We start from the raw sequence: 13,627 nt of genomic DNA on the forward strand, positions 1-13,627 counted from the left end.
GTCCCGTAGAAATACGGCACTTATACGAACCATATGTAAATACCCCTTCTACTGTTTTGGCGTCTTTCAAAAAATCTCTTAAGAACACACGTATGACATAAGATTGAACGCCATTTTCTGGACCTCAGCCATAGGAATGCAGAAGTTGAAATGATTATAGATCACGCATTTTCACTCGACCTAATTGTAGTTAACACTTACCTCGAGAAGTGAAACAGCCAGATTATACCTTACAAGACTAAGGGCGTACGCAATCACATTGACTATATTTTGAGCCAAAAAAAAAAAAAAAAAAAAAAAAAAACCCTTAAGGAAGTAAATGACAGAAGAGTGATAAATGGAAAAAGAGTGTTGCAGCATACCATAGGTTAGTTATAGCCGATTGTGAAGTAATAATGGATAAATATGTAAGCAAACAAGACAGAAAGAAAAGGATAAAATGGTGGAGATTAAAAGATGAAGGCCCAAGAAATGAGATTAAGTACTAGGTTTTACAGCAAATAAAATCCATAGATGTACAATAACTGTGAAAGTTGAATAGTCATAAAGTGAGTAAAGTTGGAAATAAGCACGTAGCCAGGATTTCGTAATGAGGGGGGTCCGAGAGATGAAATACTGTGATTATCACACCAGAGGATCGATTATTCTAAACTACTTTACTAGCAACATATATTAGTTTATTAGGACAACAAAATGAGGATATGTTAGTAAGTATTTTAATAAGAAACTATGAAGAAATCTCGAGTAAAAGAATATAGAAAAAGTATTGAAAAATATTTCACAATATCTATGTTTCTTCCTCCGTTCATTCAAATATAACAATTTTCCTTTCATTATGACCTCAACTATATAAAAAAAGTACATACTCACTATTATAAAAAGTAGGTATATATATCCAATAATGCCTTGCAAATATTTTACAATATCTGCGTTCCTTTCTCCGTTGAGTCAAATGTTAACAGAACTTTCTTTCCACATATCTTTTTGTTTTTATTATTCCGTCAACTACTGTCTGTTCCAAATGTCAAATTAAAGGAGCAGTAGAAAACTGTTTCTGAAATAACATGTTTGATAGACCAGAAAAGCGACGACGAAAAATTATGATAAAAAAATGTCCACACTATTACAGAATGGCACTATGTTTTTGAAAGCTTGAAATTTCCCTGATTAGTGGCAGAAATTCTGCTAATTCCATAACTTTTTACAAATTTCAAGTTTCCTAACTTTTCCAGGATAACACGCTCATTCGCCACCATGTACTGCAAGTAATTGGGCTAATGCGTTTCTCGTAAGGCTGGAGCGGAGAGGAAACAATGGGAAGGGCACATGCCGACAACGCTGTGCTTTAGTTTGCGTATCATTGGCTACTGCTTATTTAACTTGTTATTTGGAACAGACTGTAAAACACACGTCAATAACCTTCTTATTCTGTCTCTAACAAACATTTATAAAAGCAAGCTCCCTTTCCCTCTTCGTGCCATTACATTTAACATCTCGTCAGGGGTGAAAGGCACAGGTCCAGACATCAGTGCCTTGCTGTAGTTCTTTTTTAACGCTGATACTTCTTTTCCTCGTTTCTTTTTGTTTCATCCTTCCTTATTTTTTAATTTATAATTTCCAAGGGGGATCCGGGCCCCCGGACTTCCCCTTGGCTACGTGTCTGCATGAGCTACGCATAAGTGAACTATTCTTATATTATATGTAAATAGGTACCGGTATGTACTGTGCTTTTCTCTGACTGATGATGAATACATTATCTATTATAAACTTTTATTAACAGTTAAATACCTATTAGAAAATAACAGAAATTTATCGTACAATGAAGAGAAACAAAGTGTGTGTTGTAGGAAAATATAATATTTTTCTCGTAACATATTTCTGCATGAATATGATGTTAAACACTCTTCTCTCCTTTCAGGTCTTTTAAGAAGTGACTAACATTTAAAATAGTCCTACTTAGAAATCCCAGAAGAATGAGTCAATCAAGACAACAATATACGGATGACGAAAATGAGTCTCCCATTAAAGAGTACGTACATTTTAATTACTATTGTGAGAAAGCATTTAACAATATTTCGTATGTATGGTTCGAATGAAACAAAAATAGTACCATAGAATTCGTCTATAAATACATTTTAAACTTATTGATATATTTGGAAGGTCCCAGCATAGGGTCCATTGTAAAAGGGCAAGCTGAAAGTAGTATCTCTTGCGAAAATGCTACTAGCGGTTTTAAGATTCGTCAAATACACGACATAGTTGTGCTTCGAACAGCGGTATGCATCACTCTCAAGGGCTTGAATGTAACACCCCAAATTAATAATTATTCCACCAAATTTACTATTCTTCTCCTCAGATTAACTTCTCCCCGAATTTTCTATTCTTCCTCCAAATTTACCAACTTCGCCTACCACCAGTTATCTATCGCTATCACTATATCAATATCTATCACTCAACTATGTCAAAATCTAGGTAGCCCTATAGCAAGTATGACATAATATACCCAAATATGCATTAGGCATTTGTATGTTCGGCTACTTGCTTGAACAGTTAATCATATGGTCGTTCCTTATACATAGTTAGACGTCTTAACATGACTACGGTTTGTTTTATTAATACCTAGTATAATATGTCCAGGGTAACGTACGAGTGCCATATTGAAATTCACTGAAACCTATCATGAACTTCTTCTTGTTTACCAACTTGAGGCCTGATCTGTGATCTTGGGTATTTTTAAATGAGTTTTTATTAGTGTTTAAATTTTCTTTAGATAGTACAGGAAATCCTATCTATTATATTTTAGGTTAAAAATTCTTTGATCATGCTTTCTTATACAGTGAAACATTGTCTGACCCCGATAAGCTGGACCTTGCTTAATCCACATAGACCAAAAAAAAGAAAATAGAATGCAAGAATTTAATGTGGCTAGAAATCAACAATCGCATTTGCATCATAACTCTGTAACGATTAAGAATACTATACTGTATTTGCCCACTGCACAATACATGCGTGTATTACAGTAGAGATCTAAGACCTTTAATTGAAATAATAAACGTGTTTTGTTACTATAAACAGATTTTTAATGCTTTTTCTACTTGATCTTTTAGGTTATTTCGGTTTATCTGGCCATCACCTTATACCCAATTAATCCGGATTAATGAAGTTTTCTGTAAATATATGTATACACAATTTAACCCATTTATTTTAATTATTTTAAGTTTTCAAATTTTGTAATTCTTTAATGTTTTCATTCTTTGAGTCCTCTTACTCGAATGCAACGATAAACTCATGTATTAACTACCATTAACTACCTAATTAACCCCGTTCCAATAAGAGAAGAATGGGAAAAAGAGGGAAGGTTCTTGTATGTAAACTTTAGTTTTCTGTGTCTTCATCTGTAAAAATGAATATTTTATATTGTGGGCTAATGTGAAATATTAGTATTTCTTTCATTGAATTTCGATGTCTTACTTTTTTTCTGTTACATGCACAAAAGACAAAGATTCACTCCAGCATATGATATTACCTGGCGTGAAATTCTAGGAACCATTGAGAGTGCGATGCCACATTATACTTTTGATACTTTTTGTGAAATTATTCTTATTCTGTTCACATGTTTTTTCAACCTAAGCAATTACAATAATATAATGTTCCCAATCATATTGAATTTCTTCGGACACTCCTTTCCCACCTTCTGTCACCTTTTGTTGATGTTCTTCTAATGCTTTGTCGGGTTACATACTTTTATAAGTATACTCGAATAATTTCTCATGTGAGTCCCAATAGATCTAATTGTACCACTTTGTTCTTACAAATCACGCGATATAGCAGTCAAGAATTGATGAGAGATACATTTATAGGAAAAGCAAGCACCTTTTAGTATCACTTCTTCATTGTTACCTGCAACATTCTCATACTTACAACATTCTCATCTAACTCCGCCCTTGTACAGATTGTAAATGTTAAACGCAGCTAGCACACTCCTGCTTAAGTTGATGCAATAGTAATAATATTGTTTTAGTTATATGTTATAGTAAACTAGAGTTATCGCACTGTTTGCATCTGTTTCCTAATCAAATTTTTCTTGTTCTCACATTTTTAGATCAACCAGTGCTGTGTGTTCAACTCTGTTTGCCCTAATTGTTCCTGCAGCATCATGTCCTTGTCTTTTATTTCTTCTTACAGACGGAATGCAGTAAAATAATTATCAAAATAAAAATTGTAAATTGAACCTGTGATAACGCCGAGATCAAATGAAGAACAATACTTCCACCTATACCAACACTCAATTCCTAATGTGTATTTCCATTTGTTACCCCTTGATAGGTTCTCCTTAAGATATCCCAACTGCATATACAGACACCAAACTTTATAACCAAATCTAATTAGTTTTCTCTTCATATGTTGTTTCGTACGTGTGGGATATCATTGTTTCATCCGCACAAAGATTTATCTCGTTGTCATCATTCTTTAACCATCTTTCCTCATGTCCCACAAATTCCTTACTTTTGCAAATTTATTATTACTGTTGAGATATATGTTGTCACATGCGTGGATGTATCTTAAGATTTTTCAATCTGTTTCGTAATATGGCTAATGCTATTGCGTATTATCTGTATCCTCGCTTTCTTCCCAATGCGTATGATATCTTGGCACTTGAACATATTCGCTAAGAAGTGTTTCCAGAAACGCTCAGATATCTTCAACAGCAATTATTATATTTCATTTCACCGTTTTGAGATGCATACAAGTTGGAATGTGAAACTAATATATTTATCATCTCGTGTTTAAGGTACCGCTCAAATAGTTCAACGAGAGTGAAGTGCTGTTGAAGAAGCTCGGGTAGTGTCAATTTTTTAACAACCATGTGTCTTTTCTTCCACTTTCAAGGAATAGATGGAGATGATATGTTGCGAATTTTCCAATTTTGAGCATGTGTCTTTGTAAAATCACATATCGTAAAACGTTTTACAGTTTCCTCCTTCGTATAAACTAAACGTTTTCCCATCACTCCCGATTACACGGTTTCAGAAGTCTTGTAGCTTGTTGATGTGCGTCCTTGCGAACTCTAAGCGAGCATGTATATGTGCGTCTGTTACTTTGACCTACAAAGCAAAACAAAGAATATGTGTACAATTACATGTCTCTGTACTGCATTTCAGACCTAAGGTTGTTTTGAGATTTATTGTAGCAGCGAAGGGGTTGCTGCGTCAGCTTCAATAATCGAAAAAAAATCGTTTTCCGTTGTCACTTGCCGTCTGCTCACTTTTTGCATTAGTTTATAATCCCCGTTCCCCTTCTGTTTCGAATCCTTCAATTCAATACCTTGCCATTTTAGTATTCCGGCTCATAGCTCGAACAACTTGATTTTCAGGCATTCCGGCTTCCCATACGCAATTATTCTTCCTCTAGTTATAAGAGACAAATAGCCTACCATCTTTGGCTTGCTATACCTATGTATGTATGTATCTCTCTCTCCCTCTCTCTCTCTCTCTCTCTCTCTCTCTCTCTGTATATATATATATAAGCAATTTGCCGTAGATAAGAAATACTTCCTTTTGGAGTTACGGGCTGCCGAAAACATGAAAAATGAACTTTAAAAGTCCATAACTCAAATACTATGGAGCCTATCGTAATCGGATCAAGACTTTACTTAGGAGCTAATACGTGCTAAAATACATGTTTCAGAATCCTAAGGTACTCACGCAACAATTTTTATTGATGGAGTTTGGCTACGGCCATATAATTTGAAGTACTCACCAATTACCTCTATAAAAATTGTTGCGGAAGTAGCGCAGGATTCTGAGACACAGTTGGATAGGGCACATACTAGTTTGTAGGTGAAGTCTTGACCCGACTACGGTAGAGCCATACTATTGGAGCTAAATACTTTTAAAGTTTATTTTTTCATGTTTTCGGGATCCTATGGCTCCGAAAGGAAGCACTTATGCACCCAGGTTGGTCTATGCTTTTTGTCTTATTTTGGTGTCAGGAATCACCTCCAGAACGTTGTTGGTATTGTTTTGAAGCACCCTATGTATATATAAGCAATTTGCCGTAGATAACAAACTGTTTTTTTTAAGTTCGTTCTGGCAATGCTCTTGGAGCATCCTCAACTGGTTGAATTTTGTTTTTCGCAATATATATAGGTAGACCAATTATGATGGCACGCACGAACTCAGCCAAGTATGTTAATAGAGTTAATACATTAACCGATAACGGCGACCTTAACGGTGGGTAACTATATTCTATACGTCTAAGCGATTTTTTAAATTATATTTTTAGCAATAGATAGCTAGAGCGATGATCTTGGTCACATTTGTACTGGAGCCAGTGCTCTCCAAATTGCGGCTCACAAGCTTACACCGGCCTGCGCACACCATCAATCCTGCCCACCGCAGTTTATTTTGATTAAATTGTAAAAAAAAAATATATATATATATATTACAATTTAATCAAATTGTCAATTGATTAAATCTAACTAAGCAAATCATGTGAAACACAATGTGCATGTAAAACTACTTAAGCCTTATTGTAGTATTATTTATGATGTATTCAATACAATTTAGTTTAGGACTGATACGCAACATCTCTTATAAAGTGTGTACACATTTTAGTGAGTAAAGCTAAAATACTAAGACCATTTTAATTCTCAGTATGAAACAGAGTGCTCGATTTACTGTATTCAAGCCCATGTTAACATCAAAACTTTATTCTCGCTTTGCCTTGACCGCAAAAATTGTATATAACACTATGTTAGAAAGGAAAATTGTGAAATTGTATCACTTTAACAGTCTCCTATTCTAAAATATGAACTTCTTAGTGATTGACTATCAGCCATATTGATTTATTTTCTTGCTCTTCTTTGTAGACCACAGTGGACCGTGAGAACCAAAACTCCAATGACGGAGGATGACAAAGAATACAACTTGAAATTCAAACATAGAGGGCGTGCCATTATATTCTATGAAACCGAGGATGACGGTTCATCACATTCAACAGAATTGGCCTCAACCTTGGAGAAGTTCGGTCTCAAGATTGAGGAACACAAACATTTTACAGTAAAGAGCTTAAAACAAACTTTAAGTAAAGGTAATTGTTCCTAAAATAACGTAGTCCACAATACATGATATATATTAGAGTTGTTCTTATTTTTTAAATGCCGAGGTTATTTTAGTTATACCCTCTAAAATAGTTCCACATCATACTAAAGTGATTCATGAGAAAAATTAGTTCAATTGAATAATATTAAATTGTGCCCCAAGCAACCTAAAGTTTCCAATGAATTTACAGCATACAATATGTGAGGCAAAGGTAAATTGTTAATTTGGAATGACTAGAGAAAGTGACAACGTATCTTAAATAGGGTAATGTAAGTAGAATCACATCTTTTACTGTATACTACCATCATGGCAGCCACCTTAAAATCCGCAATATTGGATCCAAATTCAACTTTTCTAATAAAAAAAAGGCATCATGTGACAATTTGCAGTAGTTTTTTAAACAAAAAATATACATCTAACGTTATTTCCATCATATCTTTAATCACCTAATAGTTACTTCCTTAAAATAACTGTTTATCAAATTACAATTGTCTTTCAAATCTTAGAAATTTGAGATCGGAATCGGAAGCCGAGAAATAAGAACCATTATATATATATATATATATATATATATATATATATATATATATATATATATATAAGAAATTTCCATATTATAATATGATACGGTAACGCATTTACTGCTTTGCTTCTGTCTAAGAATAATTTATTTTTAAATATACTGTATGTCGTAACTTAGAATTCAACAATCACTTGTATCTGGACATACTCAGGATCATAATTGCTTAATGTGATCCAATGATTGTATTCTATCAGCTCATTCCATGGGTAACCTTATCCAATTACTTCTCCAATGATGCAATATGACGAGCGAATAGTGAAGTAAACTTGTTTCCTACTCGGCGGAGGTATTATAGGAATACACCCGGTACGAATTGCGAACAACGTACTTCAGAAGTTCAGGAGGATCTCAGAACAACCTCTCGATAAAGGAGACCACCTGTCAGATGGGAATACACTTAAGGGTGAAGCAGCAGGACAGAAATGAATTATTAGTTTGTTGTTTGCTAGATTTAAATCAGTGGATCAGGTATATGCAACTCTACTTTTGTAGAGGAGGGAGAATTGTTGGGAAATATGTTTGGGCGAAAAGTGCTATCTAATATGCGAATGGCCGTTGCGTTGTTAGGGAAGCCGGATGTGTAAAATAATATAGCTCATAATGTCGGATGTTTCAAATGTGTTTTTTGATATGTGTAACAAGGAATATTTAGAGCATAGAAATTTGGTCTAGAAGTGGAATTATAAATATGATGTGTGTGAAGCAGAGAGTGCAGGGTGCACAGATTTAGAATAAAGATTTATAGGAAGAATTCTAGTATTTGAAAGATAATAAAATAAATAAGGCAAATTACCTTTATACAGTGAATTAAATCACACTGTCACAGCTGTTTCATATAGAACACTTCATTGGGCAACAGTATGTAAAACAATCTACCCCACGTTTTGCAATTGTGGATTGTATTTGATCATGACAATATCGGAGAACTACACAGGGCAAGTCATGCTGTATGAATTTCACTTGGGACATTCAGCCAGTGGAGCAGCACGGAACATCAATGCCATATATGGTCAGGGTGCTGAAGATGTGCAGAAGTGCCAGAGGTGATTTCATTCTGGGGACGTTAGCCTCACCAAAAAGCAACGAGAAAGGAAACTTGTGCAGCTGGACACCGATGCCCTGCTAGCAACTTTGAAGCGAAATCCAATGAAAACTGTTAAAGAATTTGCCAGCAAACTTCGTGTCAACCATTGGACCGTTCGCCGTTATCCGCAGGACTTTGGGTAAGTGTCGAAACTCGGAATACCTCACAATGAGAGAAAATGACCTGACTTTTAGTCCAGGAAATATGCACCACAACACGAATTTTCTAGGATTACAGTCCTCCTGCCGTGGAAGAAGCAACGCTACGAAAGCCGACTGTAGCCAGAATCTACGAATTTTCCTTCTATATGCACTCGATCATTCTCTCCATGCATTCGTTAACGTCTTGACATAAGCAGCAGCGAATGGACATCTGCAATTCCCTGTTCACCCGTCACAGATGTAAGCCATTTCTGAATAGAATGGTGACATTGGATAAAAAGTGGATCCTTTACCACTATATTACATGCAAACGTCAATAGTTACCGAAAGGGGGGACACAGGAACTGTGCCAAAACAGGACCTCCATATCAGCTAAGTATTCTTGAGTGTTTGGTGGAATATACTTGAGATAATCAATTTTGAGCTCTTGGCACATAACTAGACAATCAATTCAGATGTCTACTGTCCCACGGACTGCATTCTTGGAAAAACTTGCTCTTGTTCATTGCAAGGGTCTGCTCAGGTGAAAACGCTATCTCACATATAGCAAGAAGGACTTTGCTAAGATCGAGGAATGTGACTGGAACCAAATATTCCACCCGGAGTATTTACTAGTTCTTGCACCAACAAACTACTGTCTTTCTCGCAGCCTTCAAAACTATCTTTCTGAGAAAACTATGGAAGATAAGGGGCGACGAACAGTAACCTAGTTATTTACCTCCAAAACTGGTGATTTCAGTGGGGGATTCGACCAGTGGTTGACAGCTGGTAGTCTGATGGAAACTATTTTTCTGACTAAGGTCAGCTTTGATAACAAGGCAGCCTTCCAAGCCGAGGAGCAGCACACGAAGGAAACTGTAAGCAATCAAACCATGCCTCATGTCACATATTGAAACAAGAGAAGGCATAGTGTAGAGAAAACTCCTCTCACGGAGTGTTAGAGCTTCCAGTTACTCTGATCCAGCAACGAAGAGCGCTGAGAGATGGAGAGAGAGAGAAAAATGGAAAAGTTGATTCAAGCTGTGAGACTGCATCCAGTACTTCATGTTACTATCCATGAAGACTGCATATGAACCTAGTTAAAAGATGGATTAAGTGCTAAAATAGTAGGCGAGATGAATTGCAAGTACAATTCCCTCTTCTCACTGGACTAACTTGAAACTCCACCCTGCGAATAATATCACGAATTCCCTGTTATCAGTCAATATTTAATTTCTTCATCGATGTGGTTTTGATCTATTAATACTGATCTTAAATATTCGGAAGTATCTACATTATCGAAAGTATTATTTGATATTTTAAAGCATCTATGATGTGTATGGATGATAACGAATTCAGGATTCTTCGGGAAAATTTGAAAAACCTATATCAGTAATTTAGAATGGAATAAATAAAAAAAAAGTGGGATAATAAAATATATCAGTCGAATTCATTAAGAATAGCTATAGGAGACAAGGCAAGAAAGAATTGTTCAGACTCTGCAATGAAATATACGAAACAGGAGACTGGTCAATAGACTTCCTGAAGATGATTATGTTACCGATGACTAAGAAATCGAATCCAGAGAGTTGTGAGGATTATAGAACTGTTAATCTCATGTCTCATGCAGAAAAAAATTGATTGAATTCTAAATACAAGGTTGTATAGAAGAAAAATTAAAAAGTTGAGGAGGAGCAGTTCGGTTTAGGAGAGGTAAGGACACAAGAGATGCAATTAGATTACCAAGGGTGATCGGTGAAAATGTATAGAAAAAGGGAAAGAGGTGTATGTGGTGTTTATTGATCCAGAAAGGCTTTTGACCATGTGAACTGGGAGTTGTTGGAGTTTATGCTAATCTCATGACAACAATAAAATATACTATCGAATTACCAATTTTAAAGTTCAAATTTTAGCCGTATAATAATTTTATGATTTTTTCTTTGTTTCTTAGTTGCATCTGAAGATCACTCTGAAGAGGCTTGTATAGTGATTTGCGTACTCACTCATGGTTGGGATAATGGCATAGTTCGTGATTCAGAGAACAACAAGTTCAATGTAGAAATCCTATGGAATTATTTCACAGGAGATAAATGCCCTACGTTGGCTTTGAAACCCAAACTATTCTTCATTGACGTAAGTATAGCAATAGTGATATAACCATTTTTACTTTATTTTATTTTCTTTTATTTTATTTGTATGTGTATATATATGTCTTCCAAAGATCTTGTCATCAGCAATATTTATTAGTTTGACATGTTTTTTATACTGTAATGTTTTATATATATATATATGTTTTCGCTTATAATGTTTTTTATACTGTATTTTAGGCCTTCCGAGAATCTCGGGAAGACCCTGGTCCAAAAGCGAAAAGACCCAGAACAACCACCGATTCTCGAAACTCTAGAAGTCAACCAACTTTCAAAATCCCTACTTTATCAGATACACTTGTTGTATTCTCACCTATAGAAAGTAAGTAAAAATTATATTATTCAAATTAATTACAATACCGATAATGGTTTTCAAAATATTGTTTTAATTGAAGATATACATTGAAAAACGTTCTAAAATCCACCGGAATACTTCTTTTTCTTTTCTTTTTTTCTTTTTTAGGAGGAGAAAAACACATTATACCTACGTACCATAATATTGAATGTTTTTTGTTTGGAAATGCCTTTTTTGTCGTTTGTCGTATTAACTACGTTCCTTGTTGTCCCTCCTTAAAGCTTTAACAGTGTGAAATAGATATAGTAACGTAAAAAATACCTATACCTTGGTATATGTCTGTGGACTTGGAATATGTTTCAACTCAGGTCCTCCATTTGAAATTTTTTATGTTGTTGAGCACCGTTACATGTTCAAGTATGAATAATTGGTTACATTTTAATATATTAATGAAAAACGTGAAACTATGCTTATTTCGCAGTCTTGACTCCCTTCAAAGTAAATTCTGAAATGACGTCGTTGTGTAGTGTTATAATATTGTGATATTACATATAAAAACTGTACCAAAATCAAACAGCTAAAAGAAATATTCTGCACCCACTTTAAAAGGCGAGCGAAAGAGTCCAATGATATTATTAAATGTTTGAGAGGCGACTAACTTTGATTTCTCTTCTTTGCGACTAAGGTCAAAGAATGAATTATAGCTGAATATTTTTTTTCATTAAAATTTTCCTTTGCAGCAATATACAATATAATTCGCTTGAATACAAAAACGTTCTAAATGCATCAACTGAATTGAATAACTCCCCTAGACCTTTGACTTAGCCTGTTATTCTGTTCAGCAGAAATTAGATAGATAGATAGATAGATAGATAGATAGATAGCTGCAATGGGTTTATTCCGGACGTTTTCGTTCAGTTTAGACCCCTTTTGCAATGCACGAAAATACACAAGGGGTCTATGCGGGACGAATGGGTCTATTGAGGACCAAAAATGGGTCTAAGCCGGACGATAGGGGTTTAAATGGGACGGATGGGTCTAAGTAGGACGATCAGTGCTACCAACATACTTTTTTGAAGTGTTTACTGAAACTTTATAAATTATGCTTATCTGATAGTGATTTGAAGTTTAGTGTTTCTTTTCAGCAGTAAGGCTATTAGACACTTAAATCTAAAGTTTGAGGTGGAATCCGAACTCAACCGGGTGTTCTTTTTCAACCGGGAATCAAACTCGGGACCCCACGTACCAAAGTCGTGAGTGCTAACCACTATAGCAACGAGAATAGCAATAATCATGGCATAAGAGCTTGTGGTAGCATTATAGTATCAAACTACATATATCCATTGTATTTCTTCCATCTCATTTGTTTTTTTTTTTTTTTAAATGAGAAATATTATACTAGTTTCCGACTCTACCATTATACCAAGATCACTAAAAGTACAGTCATCCAAGTAAACAAAACACATCTTAATTCCAAATAATTCGGAATACTTAATAAATAAAAAGATAAATACACAAAAACATTAAAATAGAAACGTAAAACATTAAACACTTGATGTATCGCTTACAATTTGGGACATCTTTTCGGTATAGTTTATAAATATCTTATTGATAAAGTGGTAGACCGCTTATGGTGGCGTTTCCTGGTTCGATGGTGGCTAGTGCCAAGTCAGATTTGGGATAGAAAAACACCATGTGCATCAGTTTTCTCTGGGTTCTCCCGTTTTATTTATTATCAAGTGTGGGAGGATTCAGTAGCCTCCGTAGAAAAGATCATTTTGGAAGCTCCACTATTTTCACGAAATGTGGTCAAAGTCCTTTTTCAAGTATGATGTTGCAAACTAAATGTGTTTCAACTTTTATAAAACTCAAACTGGTTACAAGTATGTGGGGGAAAGACTATGATGATTATTGAAGTTTAGCATCTCTTTTATGCACCAAGGCTATATAAGACGTGGATCTACAGTGAAATATGGAATGTGAACGACCATAACACTTTAAAATTTAGGTACTCTTTCATCACGAATCGAACCCATGATCTAATGAACCAAGGGCGCGTGTTAATTACTAGACCAGCGAAAAGTTTGGGAAAAAATTGAAAGTGTATATATTACATCTTGAAAATTGATCTACCAGCTTTCGCAAGAACTAAAAAAAATAAATAAATAAATAAAAAATCGGGATACACGGAAGCAAATTAGATTAGTCTCAACTTATGAAACAGTAAAGAGATACCTGTAGTATGCATTCAAAGTTCACTACTCTTACGCTTTTG

The 13,627-nt window shown here is 34.9% G+C and overlaps 1 protein-coding gene across 1 annotated transcript in view; it reads left to right on the top strand.

Moving 5' to 3' along the window:
- Window positions 1-1,922: 1,922 nt before the first annotated feature.
- The window catches only part of LOC145667423 (uncharacterized), a 136,491-nt gene continuing 124,786 nt past the window's right edge, over window positions 1,923-13,627 (top strand). Inside the window, exons 1-4 of the mRNA XM_081734913.1 lie at window positions 1,923-2,029; window positions 6,872-7,092; window positions 10,862-11,043; window positions 11,238-11,379. Of these exons, the coding sequence (XP_081591039.1) occupies window positions 1,974-2,029; window positions 6,872-7,092; window positions 10,862-11,043; window positions 11,238-11,379 (601 nt within the window). The 5' untranslated portion in view covers window positions 1,923-1,973. The remainder of the gene's footprint in view (window positions 2,030-6,871; window positions 7,093-10,861; window positions 11,044-11,237; window positions 11,380-13,627) is intronic.

The sequence above is a fragment of the Thermobia domestica genome, chromosome 1 (genome assembly GCF_964235325.1).
Source record: "Thermobia domestica chromosome 1, izTheDome1.hap1.1, whole genome shotgun sequence".
Classification (NCBI taxonomy): Eukaryota; Metazoa; Arthropoda; class Insecta; order Zygentoma; family Lepismatidae; genus Thermobia; species Thermobia domestica.